Source organism: Chionomys nivalis, chromosome 3 (assembly GCF_950005125.1).
Source record: "Chionomys nivalis chromosome 3, mChiNiv1.1, whole genome shotgun sequence".
Classification (NCBI taxonomy): Eukaryota; Metazoa; Chordata; class Mammalia; order Rodentia; family Cricetidae; genus Chionomys; species Chionomys nivalis.
The window spans coordinates 50377156-50390671 of record NC_080088.1 but is presented as its reverse complement, the minus strand read 5'-3'; the positions used below and the strand labels follow the sequence as shown (position 1 = coordinate 50390671).

Genomic DNA, 13516 nt, shown 5'->3' with positions numbered 1-13516 from the left:
CTGTCCCCTCATGCTTTGCCAGGGGAGTTCCTATCTCTAGCACTGTGTGTTTTCCTTTTTTCATTTTCTATTTAATTGAGTCTGATAAGAAACTGAAAAGAGCCACTCTCCACATTCCTGCCCTCCCCACATAGAGTCATGTGACAAAGGGAGTTTAAAAAGAAGGTTATTTCAAGACTGAACCTTCTGCTGAGTCTGGGGAATACGGGGCGGGGGGGGGACGACGGGGAGGCAGGGTGGCAGATTGGCATCAAAGTTTTTCTCTTGAAAATAATTTCTCTTTTAGACTTGAGTCTGTCTGTGATTTGACTTCTGCTGGCAGAGTATAGTTGCCCAAGAGTAATAAGAACAAGAGAAGGGCAAGAATTTGAAGGTGAGCTGCTGCGGCCAGAGCTCACCTTTATCTACTGATTCAGATCTCCTGCGACTGAAGTTTGAGAACATGAGCTCTTTAAGGCTGCCCCTAGATTCCTTCCCTCCATGAAGTTTGGAAGTCACTACCTGGTAGACCTAGCTGGCAGGTTATACATAAGGGAAAGGAACATGAGAGAGAAGAATGGACTCACAGGTGTTTAGAAATAGAACATCAGCTGAGAAGGCTAACACCTACATATAGCCACACAGGAAACCAGACAGTTTGCTCCTATGCAGGCTGCCAACTGAGCTACCCCTGTGCTATAATCTCAATGGCTCCATTAAAACATAAAGTTCATTGGGTGGCATTAAGAAGTATGGCACCATGGTATCTATAAGAAACAACTAGGTCATCCTAAATCCATTCATTTATTCATTTATGAATGACTTAATATGCTAATGGTTACCTCTAGAGTGGATTTGCTATAAAAACACTTTAGGTTGAGTATCTCTCATTCTGTGGTATCAACTGATGTTTTAGGATACAGAAGAGAGAGCACAATAGAAAAAGGGCCTTTACCAGAAATGGGCCCAAGATCTTAGATCTCCATTTTCTAGAACTTATTCTGAATAAACAATACAGCCTTATGAATTCTGTTAGAGCAATGGAAAATAGACTAAGATCTCTCATGTAGTCCATGGCTGGGACATGGACTCTCAATTCCAGGCACAACACTAAATTAAGTCGTTTTACAGTACCTCAGAGCTGCCGTCTGTTATGTATAAAATAGTTATATATCACGCCGGAATTATGTTCCTATAAAATCTCAGACAAGCTGTCATACTTGACATGAGCAAAGTCTATATTATCATGAACACAAAAAGCTCCATGAATATTTGTAGCTAGTGCAAATTCTGAACTTTGAACAGACTTAGCAAATTTAATGTTAGGGAATGCCCAATGATTGCCAATTTAAAAACCATTGGCAAATTTGTTGCACCTAATTTCCAAACATGACAGAGGACAAAATTACCATTCTATTTTTCTGCATTATGTTGTCAGTCTGGAAGTTCTTTTGTTTGAATGGAATTCTTCAGTGGCCTGACAGCCTCAGCCATGGTAGGTTCTAAGGATGAGGCCAGGCTTTATAAGGACAATCAGTTCCACAGGATTTTTTTTTTCTTCTCTTAGGGTCAGTTCTCTCACCCAGTGCCCTCCCTATTTGGGACATTTAACTTACAATGTCTATAAGATACTAAGTTATTGAAGGCAATATCTGCACAAAAAATCCATGTGTAAAACAGAACACTGCAATGGATCGTGTGATCAAAACAAGCCTTAGTAAAGGGTGGCTTGGAGGTGACCAGACTTTCACAGTTTGAAATGGAAGAGAATGCAATGGTAGCCAAGTTCCTCTCACATTCTGATCTAGATCCCCAGTGATGGTCAGGAGGAAAAGCAACTACCACTAAGGCTCCTGCCTTCCTACCACAACATCTACCATATCCATAGAGAATTAAACAGACAATGGCATTCCCATTAGTCCCTTAAATCCAATTCATTTGTTGCCTGCCATGTACCAGACACTGGCTTAATTTCCTATCATAGAAACTAACTGCACTGGAGCAAATGCCAGAAAGAAGTACTGTGAGGGCAACTGGAATGCAAGTGGGGAAGTAATAGGCGCTGGGATTTTCCACACATCAGTGCTGTGTGTATTTTACCTCCACAGCATTCATATAGACCAGATGCTGTGTCATCTTGTTTTAGACATAAGAACTCAGAAGTTAGAACTACAGGCAACTTGTCGCCAGATCAATAGCTCTCCCAGACCACCAATGGACACATAAACTCACATCTCTTCAACTTGTGCATACAGACCTGGATTTAATGATCTAGTGGCCCTCTTTTCTAATCCTATCACTGTACACAGAACAAATTACACAGTCTTAGGCAGCTAACAACTCCAAAACACCCAATTAACCCTAATATCTCTACTAGCTGGCCAGGCCATTAGGTCGAGGAATAGTTTTTTGAAAGACAGAGACATAAAATCAGGTGGTCAGAGTGAGGATATATATTTGTTGACAACTATGGAGACTGAGAAAGGAGGATCTTGTGTTCATGGTCTTGTGCTCAAAGCCAGTCTAGGTTACAGAATGAGACTCTGTCTCAAGAGAAAAACAAAACAGAAAAAGAAATCCTCAAGTTGCTGAATAACTTATACAGTAGACGGGAGGCTGAGAGAGCTGATTTGAGTAAGGAGAAATACTTTTACATTACCTAATATATTTAGACATATTTGAATTTTTGAATGAATTATATCTGTATACTAATTGAAACAAGTCCTTCCATTCCCATCCCACCTTCTGCCTCATGGTTAAAGGCCCTGGGACAGGTGAAAGACGCCAGGTGAAAAAGAGAAGACCATATACAGACAACGAGAAAACCCTATGCTCCAATGCAGGCTTCAGTGGCTTATCCTACCATCTACTTCAAATGCAAATGACAGAACTGCAACCCCACACTCATCCTCTCATAAAGTGCAATGGAAAACATCTGGACTGTGAGCCTGTAATTCCATACCTGGTAGCTACATAGAACTTTGCATGAAGGGTACTGAAACAGAACCACAGCGCTGTAGCTTTGGCAGGTGACAATTCACACCAACCACACACTTGGGAGCAGTGGGCATCCGATGCAGGTAAACCTGCATCCTCCATGCACTACCTGGGCATCTTCCACATACTTAGTCCTTTTTCCCAGTCAATGCAGTGTCTTTGGAAATGATGCTAAGTTTTAATTATCTCGAGACCAAAGGCTACTAGCAATTACCAAGGAGAAGAAGATGAGACTTATTAAACAAAGACTTGCTTTGCACAAATGGAGAATTTCAGAGAAGGAAAAACCACACGTGCACTCTTGAGAGGGGAGAGGAGTCTACAAAGATGGTTTGAGACATGGAACTTGTTCCAGGCTTCCAAAAATGACCCCATTATTAATTAATGAATTTAGTCCAAACCAGCAGATATATCTTAATTTCTGTTCTTTAATAGTCTTGGCATGGTCTTCCCTTTTATCTAACTCTTGACTTCTTTCTTTTGAATTTTTATAGAGCAGCCTGGGCTACATGAGATTCTATCTCAAACAAAAAAAAATGAAAGAAAGGATATAATGGGGAAAGCCTGTTCTCTTAGTCTAGTAGAAGGTTAAAAGTTTAAGATTTCACAATTCTACAAAAAATATTATTTTCAAAATCAGCCAGATTTCTATAACTGAAAATTACATAGTTCCAAGATTTGACACTTAATGTGGACAGATATAGAAATCTGTCCAGCAGCTAAAATGGGATATAATAATAAGCACAGAGAAAGAAATGTAAATGAATAGTTATACTGCAGACCACTTGTTCTCCAAAGCAGGACGTAGACTGCACATAGTAGGATATTTTTCAGAAGCCGTAAGTGATGGCTTAGGAGGGGACCTTCACGATTGTTCTTCTAGCCTGTTGAGTGTGGCATTTGCTGTTAACTGTGAGAGCCTTCTGAGTACTCCACGACCTCTAAAGCTTTGTGGCAAACACTTTTAACAAATTAAAACTACATATTCTTTAAATTTAAAAGGATTCTGAGGGTGCTAGAAAGACAGAAGGCCAAAGTCAACATGAAGCCCAAGTAACTACATCTTAGAGGAGGAGACAGAGCCTCCCATCCAAAGAACCAGCGCTCTTGTCTCTTCTCAGTGCCACCACTAAGGTCCACCTACCAAGGCAATGGATCATCTCATCTTAGGTACAATAGGCATTCTTCATGAAATCCTATTCTTTTTTTTAATATTTATTTATTTATTATGTATACAATATTCTGTTTGTATGCCTGAAGGCCAGAAGAGGGCACCAGACCTCATTACAGATGGTTGTGAGCCACCATGTGGTTGCTGGGAATTGAACTGAGGACCTTTGGAAGAGCAGGCAATGCTCTTAACCGCTGAGCCATCTCTCCAGCCCAAGAAATCCTATTCTTAGCTTAGAAAAGCTCCTTGGAATTGAACTATGAAAAAAATGCTCAAAAGAGAGAGAAAAATCACACAAATTTTAAAACTCTATCAATTTCCCTACATGAAACCATATTGTGTCCTAAGTTGATCCGCTTTCTTTATTTTGTAATTAACTACATAAATGCCTTGAGAAGCTTCAGGCATCGTTAGGCAATCTGGAGACAATGAGAACTTTCTCCCTAAACTTCAGCTGACAAATTATTCCTCTAATAATGTACTGTTTTCTGACATTAATGTTGAAATGCCAAGGCATTCTGACAGATAACTATTTGAAAATTTGTATTCAAAGCTTTTAAATAGCATGAAATATCAGTTTGGAACCAACTGCTAAACAGAAGGGCAGGGGCAGCGGGAAGTAGGGAGAGTGTAATGGAGGTGCCGGTAACAACTCTGGCCTCCGTCCTGATATTGGCATATTAATGCTAGCAATGGGGTTCCCAGCACTACAGCAATTAGACTGGATACATTTTTCCCTAAATGAACAAAATCCTCCCTATTTGTGTTCATTCAGAACTCCACGTGTCGGAAACTGAAAAAAAAATATACAATGGAAAAATTACAAAAGACAATCCAAAAGTCAATTATCAAACATTAAGTTAAAGGAGAATTTCTGAGTTTCACTTTGAAAGCAAAGGAAAAGATACTCCTTGCTGAGGGTTGGTGTGTTTACATGAACCACAAGGCCTCAGACTAAAACCACTCTACTGCCGGGCGGTGGTGGCGCACGCCTTTAATCCCAGCACTTGGGAGGCAGAGACAGGCGGATCTCTGTGAGTTCGAGACCAGCCTGGTCTACAAGAGCTAGTTCCAGGACAGACTCCAAAACCACAGAGAAACCCTGTCTCAAAAAACCAAAAAAAAAAAAAAAAAAAAAAAAAAAAAAAAAACACTCTACTGAGGACAATAACTACAGGTTACTACTGCTATCAGACACCGCTCCAAACCCCTATGTGCTGTCTATGGAGAACACACTCTGGAGTCACAGGCTTTGTATGGAAAGAACGAACAGAAAATAACACACGGGTATTTTTCATACTGAGACTGAAACTGTATTATTTGGGATAAACTGGATTAAACAGAACTGCTAAATGTGCATTTCTCTGTCTCTTTTCACTTTGCACAGCTAGGAAGAAATTTAAGTTTAGATTAGGCAACAATAATACATAAATGGAATTGTAGTAAATTACAATTTTTGTTTTTTTAAAGATTTATTTCCTGCTATGCTCGTGAGGGTGTGTGTGTGTGTGTGTGTGTGTGTGTATGCTCATGTGCCTGGAGAAGTCAAAAGAAAGCATTGGATCCCCTAGAGCTAAAGTTATCCACAGTTGTGAGCTGGCCAAGTAGGGTGTAGGGAATCAAACTCAGGCCCTCTGGAAGAGCAGCAAGCCTTCTTAACCACTAAGTCTTCTCTCTCCTGTCCCTTAAACAGCTTTCAAAGTCTCTTCTAGTCTCAAGTCTGACACTAAGAAGTTGCACACCCCAGTTAGCAAGCCTTGGTTAAGTTACTTTACAGCAACCTTGCTCTCTTAGAGACTTTTCTTTTTCCCATGTACCTTCTCTCAGAACCTTCTCATTCACTTTCCCTAGTCCCTTAGTCGATCTCTGTTCCTCCCTACTTTATTTGCAGAGTACCCATTCTTGTCCATCTGTGGTAACAATGAACTCTGATTTTTTTTTTTTGATATATGTGAAACGGGAGTGAAGAATAAAGGAACTTCGTAAGTCTTATTATCTGATGATCCCAAATATTCTGGTATTCCATGTTGTCTGAGAAACATCTGGAAAGTATTATTTTCCAACCTTGGTATCCAGAGAGTCTGAATATGACTGTCTTTATGAGGCCTAAGGTCATGTACTTAAGAAACTGCCCAGGTCATTGGAAGGTTCAAACATAGTTTGGGGACCACACGTCTTGCCTAATTTCCTTTTGTACTGGGTGTAAAATGAATTGTCACTGTGGTAAGGTAAGGGGCCTCAGGCCTGCAGCTGGGGTACAGTGCTCCCAGATCCAGCCCACTACTATCAGGAAATGATGTTCTTTGAGCACACATTACTCACTCCTCCAGAGCCTCGGCCATCAGTATATCTTCTTTGTCAGTTTTAACATCCAACTCTGGTTCTCCACTAAGCAAAAGTTTCATGTTATAAATAATCAGCAAAGTTCCTGGAAGGAAAAAAAACAGGAAATATTGACTTGTCAGTACTTCAAGTGCTCTAAATCCTAGGCATGTCTAATCACTTCATCTGTAGAATTCAGTCTACCCTAGAGCAAATTTCCTGTTTCGATTCAGCAAGATATGTTTGGATAAAATGCAAGCTATGCCTTATGGAAAATTATACTCCTGTCTGTGTCTGCTGCATTTCCATAATATGCTGCTCTTAATACTATTCAATCCACTATCAGTTTTTCAAACTTTGGCAGACTTTTTATAATTTGCATTATGACAATTGCTAAGAGCCTGAGCCAAGGTTGTAATATAGGTGAAGCTCTCATTGGTGAAACTGAATCCAATGCATATGAGAAAAAAATTAGTTTAAAACATAGCACTGAGTATTGCTTTTAGTTTATAGAGCAGGCGTTGACAAACTATTCTGAAAAAAAGCCAATTGGTTAATATTTTAGGCTTTGCAGTACATATTTCCGCTGTCATAGCTACTCAAAACTAATCTTGATCACTATGTCACAAAAACAGCTAGAGAGGAGGCATAAAGGAATGTATGCAGTTGTGTTCCAATTTTATTTATAAGTACAAAGCACAGGGAAAACCAGGTAGGATGCCTGCAGATCTTCTCTTCTCCCTCTGTTTCCCCAGATCCACGCCCCCAGTCTCATCCCCACTCTGCAGCAGAACACCTATGGCCTTCCCTGCCAACTCCCCTCATTCCCATCTCCTGTAAATCCCACAGAGCTTCCCCTTCTAACCTAACCTCCTTCTACCCACTCATTGCTTTTTTTTTCAGCAGGCACCTCCAGCTAACCAGTGGCCAGTCCTGCCAGGGCATCAAGTAGGCTGACAGTAGATCTACATTTCTCTTTCTGCTCCTCTAGATGCCATACCCCCAGCTCTGTAACAGGATACCTGCGGTCATCTCCCCTCCCTCTCCGGCTCCATCCCTAAGGGACCACACAGACCTTCTTCCCAAACCTTCCCCCCAACCCCCAAGTCATCACAGTATCTCACCCTCCAACACTAGCAGGAAAAGCATTGGGAACAAACCAGCTGAGCAGGCCAGGGAAACAGATCCACAGAAAATATCCTACCAGGCAGCACACAGCCACTATACTCTCTTAAAGTCCAGGAAGGAAGCAGGAATCAAGGAACAAAACACACCCAATAGAGAAAAAAATCAGATTTATATATCAAAGACCAGACCTATAGTCATCCCAGTCACAGATGCTAAGATGTCAGCATAAAAATACAATCAGTAACAGCCAGGACAGTATGTCTCCACTAGAGCCCTGCTATCCTACCATAGCAGGCATGGATTACTCCAGCACAGCTGAAGCCCAAGAAAAAGACCTAAGAGAACTTAATAAGTCCCTAAGGAAAACACTAACAAACAGTGTGAGGAAGTGGATAAATCCCATAAAGAAGTCCAGGAAAATATAAACAATGCAAAGAAAGGAATAAAATTGTAAGACCTGAAGATGGAGGTGGATGAATGAATGAAGAAAATGAAAACTGCAGTAATTGTGGAAATGAAAAACTTGGGAACTCGAAGAGAACTACAGAGGCAAGCTTCCCCAAGAGATTACAGGGGTTGGAAAAAAGAATCTCAGGTGTTGAAGATATGATAGAAAACAATGGATACACTGGTCAAAGAAAACGTTAAATCTAAAAATTTCAAAACATCCAGGAAATCTGGGACAGTATGAAAAGGCCAAATCTAAAAATAAGAGGAAAAAGAAAATTGTCCTAACTTGAGGACATGTCTATAAAGTACAAGAAACAAACAAAATACCTAATAGATTAGACCCTAAAAGAAATTACCCTGGCCACATTATAATCAAAACACTGAATGTACAGAGCAAAGGAAGAATATTAAAAAGCTGCAAAGGAAAAAGATCAAGTAACACATAAATGAAGACATATTAGAATTACATCTGACTTCTCAATGAAAACTCTAAAAGTCAGAAGGGCCTGGACAGACATGTCACAGACTCTAAGAGACCACAGATTCCAACCTAGACTACTATACCCTACAAAACCCTCAATCACCATGGATGGAGAAAATAAAATATTTCATGATAAAACCAACGTTAAGCAATATTTATCTACAAATCTAGCCCTACAAAAGGTGCTAGGAGGAAAACTCTAACCTAAGGAGGTTAACTCCAAACATAAAAACACAGGGAATAAACAATCCCAGTTCATCAAAAATCAAAGGAAAGGAAACACACACACCATTACCACCATTACTACCACCACCACCACCAACAACAACAAAATAACAAGAATCAACAACTATTAATATCTCTCAATATAAATGGTTTCAATTCCCCAATCAAAAGACACAGACTAACAGAATGGATGTGTAGAAAGGACCCACTGCTTTTGCTGCATCCGATGGACACATCTCAACATCAAAAATAGACATTTCCTCAGGGCAAATGGCTGGGAAAAGATATTCCAAACAAATGCACCTAGGTAAGAAACAAGCTGGTGTGGCCATTTTCATATCTAACAAAATAAGCTTCAAACCAAAACTAATCAGAAGAGAAGAACACAACATACTCATCAAAGAAAAAAAAAATCCACCAAGATGTTATTTCAATTCTTAACCTCTATGCCCCAAACACAAGGGAAGCTATGTTTGTAAAAGAAAAACTTTTACAGCGTATATCACGTGTTGACCTTTACACACTAATAGTGGGAGATTTCAATACTTGACTCTCAACAATAGACGGGTCACCTGGATAAAAACTAAGGACAGAAATAATGGAATTAGCAAACATTATAAAGCAAATGAATCTAATAGATATTTACAGAATATTACATTCAAACATAAAAGAATATACCTTCTTCTCAATACTTCATACTTTCTCCAAAACTGACCACTTACTTGAACACAAAGCAAGTCTCAACAAGTAAGAAGAAAACTGTAATAACTCCCTGTATCCTATTTGACCATCGCAAATTAAAGCTAGATATCAACAACAGGAACAACAGAAATCTTACAAACTCATGGAAACTGAACAACTCTCTACTGAATGAAAAATGGGTCAAGACAGATATAAAGAAAAACTAAAGACTTTCTAGAATACAGTCAAAATGAATACACAGCATTTGCAAGCATATAAGCCACAAATAAAAGTGATTTTAAGAGAAAAGTCCATAACATTTGAGAGGGTCAGGGAGCCACACCAGAGCCATGAATGGTTTCTAATAGCCCCTGCCAGGGACCAGATCTTAGTTTTGGTTTACTGGAGGTGCCTGGAGCTGATCAAGCAGCTCTTGGGAAAGACACAACTCAGGAGCAACCAATCAGCAGGCGACCCACAGCCTTCTGCTAGCATAACAAAGGACCACAGCCTCCTGCTAACTAAAGATAGTTTTCCCTACCCTGCCGCTGGAAAATTCATAACCACTAGAGCTACTCACCAATTAGCCCTCAGACTAATCTTCCCACTACCAATCAGCCTCCAAACTAATCTCTCCTCCCTGGAATTCCCCTAGCCAGCTTAAAAGGGGGCCTGAGAACCTCTTGAGTGGTCACCGTTCCCCATGGCAGTTTTTTATTAATAAACGCTCTTGTTGACTACATATGTCACCTTCTATGGGACATCTTGTGGACCTTAACAGTGTTAAGTGCCTACATAAAAAATTAGAGAGGGCCGGGCGGTGGTGGCGCACGCCTTTAATCCCAGCACTTGGGAGGCAGAGGCAAGTGGATCTCTGTGAGTTCGAGACCAGCCTGGTCTACAAGAGCTAGTTCCAGGACAGGCTCCAAAACCACAGAGAAACCCTGTCTCGAAAAACAAAAAACAAACAAAGAAAAAAACTAGAGAGATCTCTTTCTAGCAACTTAATAGCATACATAAAAGCGCTAGAACAAAAAAGAAATCATACCCAAAAGGAGCAGATGACAAGAAATAAGCAAACTGAGAGCTGAAATCAATAAAATAGAAGCAAAGAGAGCAATACAAAAAAATCAATCAAAGAGTTGGTTCTTTGAAAAAAAGTCAACAAGATAGACAAATCCTCATCTAAATTAACCAAAAAGAAGAGATAATATACAAATTAAAAAATCAAAAATGAAAAGGTGACATAACAACAGATAATGAGGAAATCTACCGAATCATAAGGGCATTTATTAAAAATCAGGAGGACTGGAGAGATAGATGGTGCAGAAGTTAAGAGCACTGGCAGCTCTTCCAGAGGTTCTGAGTTCAATTCCCAGCAACCATATAGTGGCTCACAACTGTCTATAATGAGATCTGGTGCCCTCTTCTGGCATGAAAGAGTATACGCAGGCTGAACACTGCATATGTAGAAGCGGTCATTAAAAATATGGAATATATACATATTAGAGTACTACTGAGCAGTAAAAAACAATGACTTCTTGCATTTTGCATGCAAATGGACGGAAATAGAAAACACTATCCTGAGTGAGGTAAACCAGACCCAAAAAGAAGAACATGGCATGTACTCACTCATATTTGGTTTCTAGCCATAAATAAAGGATATTGAGCCTATAATTCGAGATCCTAGAGAAGCTAAATAAGAAGGTGAACCCAAAGAAAAACATATAGGCATCCTCCTGAATATTAACCTTCATCAGGCGATGAAAGGAGACAGAGACAGAGACCCACATTGGAGCACCAAACTGAAATCTCAAGGTCCAAATCAGGAGCAGAAGGAGAGAGAGCACGAACAAGGAACTCAGGACCACGAGGGGTGCACCCACACACTGAGACAATGGGGATGTTCTATCGGGAACTCACCAAGGCCAGCTGGCCTGCGTCTGAAAAAGCATTGGAAAAAACCAGACTCGCTGAACATAACGGACAATGAGGACTACTGAGAATTCAAGAACAATGGCAATGGGTTTTTGATCCTACTGCACGTACTGGCTTGGTGAGAGCCTAGGCAGTTTGGATGCTCACCTTACTAGACCTGGATGGAGGTGGGTGGTCCTTGGACTTCCCACAGGGCAGGGAACCCTGATTGCTCTTCAGGCTGACAAGGGAGGGGGACTTGATTGGGGAAGGGGGAGGGAAATGGGAGGCGGTGGCGGGGAGGAGGCAAAAATCTTTAATAAATAAATAAATAAAAATAAATAAATTAATTAAAAAAATCCCAACCAAAATAAAAAGCCCATTGAGATACAAACTATAAAGTAAGCTTATATTAAATTTGTACTATATGAAATAAAAAATAAATAAAAAAAAAATAAAAAGCCCAGGGCCAAATAGTTTTAGTGCAGAATTCTATCAGACTTTCAAAGAAAAGTTGACACCAATACTGCTCAAATTATTCTACAGAATAGAAACAGAAGAAACATTACCCAATTCATTTTATGAGGCCCAGTTACCCTGATACCCAAATCATATAAAGATTCAAAAAAATAACAAAATAAGAGAACACAGACCAAATTCCCTCATGAATTTTCATGAAAAATGCTCAATAAAATACTTGCAAACCGAGTCTATGAACACATCAAAATGATCATCCAACATGATCAAGTTGGTGTCATCCCAGAGATGCAGGGATGGTTCAACATATGAAAATCAGTAAATGTAATACACTATATAAAAAACTGAAAGAAAATATATGTGATCATTTCCTTAGATGCTGAAAAAAAGCCCTTGATAAAATTTAACACCCCTTCTTGATAAAAGTCCTAGAGAGATTAGGAATATAAGGGACATACCTAACTATAATAAAGGCAAATTACAGCAAGACAACTGCTAACATCAAATTAAATCGAAAGAATCTCAAAACAATTCCACTAAAACCAGGAAAAGACAAGGCTGTTCCCCACTCTGCAAACCTATTCAACATAGTACTTGAAGTCTTAGCTAGAGCAATAAGACAATTGAAAGTGATTAAGGGAATACAAATTGAAAAGAAATAAGTCATAGTATCTATATTTGCACATGAGATGAAAGTATACATAAGTGACCCTAAAAATTCCACCAGGGAATCCCTAAAACTGATAGACACTTTCAGCAAAGTAGCTGGATACAAAATTAACCCACAAAACTCAGCAGCCCTTCTGTATACAAGTAACAAATAGACTGAGAAAGAAATAAGGGAAACCATGCTTTTCACAACAGTCTCAAATAATATAAAATATCTTGAAATAACTCTAACCAAACAAATGAAAAACTCTTGTATGATTAAAAATAAACTTCAAGTATTTGAAGAAATTGAAGAAACTATCAGAAGATGAAAAGATCTGCTATGCTCATGGATTGGTAGGTATGACATAGTAGGAATGGACATCCTACCAAAAGCAAGCTACAGAGTCAAAGCAACCCCAATAAAAATTCAAACACAGTTTTTCACAAGTTTTAAAACTACAATTCTCAGCTTAATATGGAAACACACAAGAAAAGAGAAAGGAAGGAAGAAAGGGTGGGAGAGAGGAAGGGAGGGAGGGAGGGAGGGAGGGAGGGAGGGAGGGAGGGAGGAAGGGAGGAAGGGAGGAAGGGAGGAAGGGAGGAAGGGAGGAAGGGAGGAAGGGGAAGGAAAGAAGGGAAGAAGCAGGACAGCTAAAACAATCCTGAAAAATAAAAGAACTCTGGGACGCTGGATAGTGACACACGCCTTTAATCCCAGCACTTAGAAGTCAGAGGCAGGTGAATCTGTGAGTTCGAGGCCAGCCTGGTCTACATACCTAGTTCCAAGACAGCTAGGGCTGTTACACAGAGAAACCCAGTCTTGAACAATCAAAAAAAAAAAAAAAAAAAAAAAAGAAAGAAAGAAAAAGAAAAGGAGATGGGGGGAGGGGAGGGAGTGGAGAGTGAGGGAGGAAAAAAGAACTGTGGAAGGTCTCATTATTCCTCATTTCAAGTTATACTACACAGCTATGCCAATAAAAGCAGCATGATGTTGACATAAAAACAGACAGGTTAATGAATGGAATCAAACTGAAGAT

At 39.7% G+C, this 13516-nt stretch overlaps 1 protein-coding gene across 1 annotated transcript in view; it reads right to left on the bottom strand.

Annotated features, from left to right (window-relative positions):
- The window catches only part of Morc1 (MORC family CW-type zinc finger 1), a 163113-nt gene that overhangs the window by 125525 nt on the left and 24072 nt on the right, over positions 1 to 13516 (bottom strand). The window contains exon 8 of the mRNA XM_057764639.1: positions 6470 to 6575. Within this exon, the coding sequence (XP_057620622.1) occupies positions 6470 to 6575 (106 nt within the window). The remainder of the gene's footprint in view (positions 1 to 6469; positions 6576 to 13516) is intronic.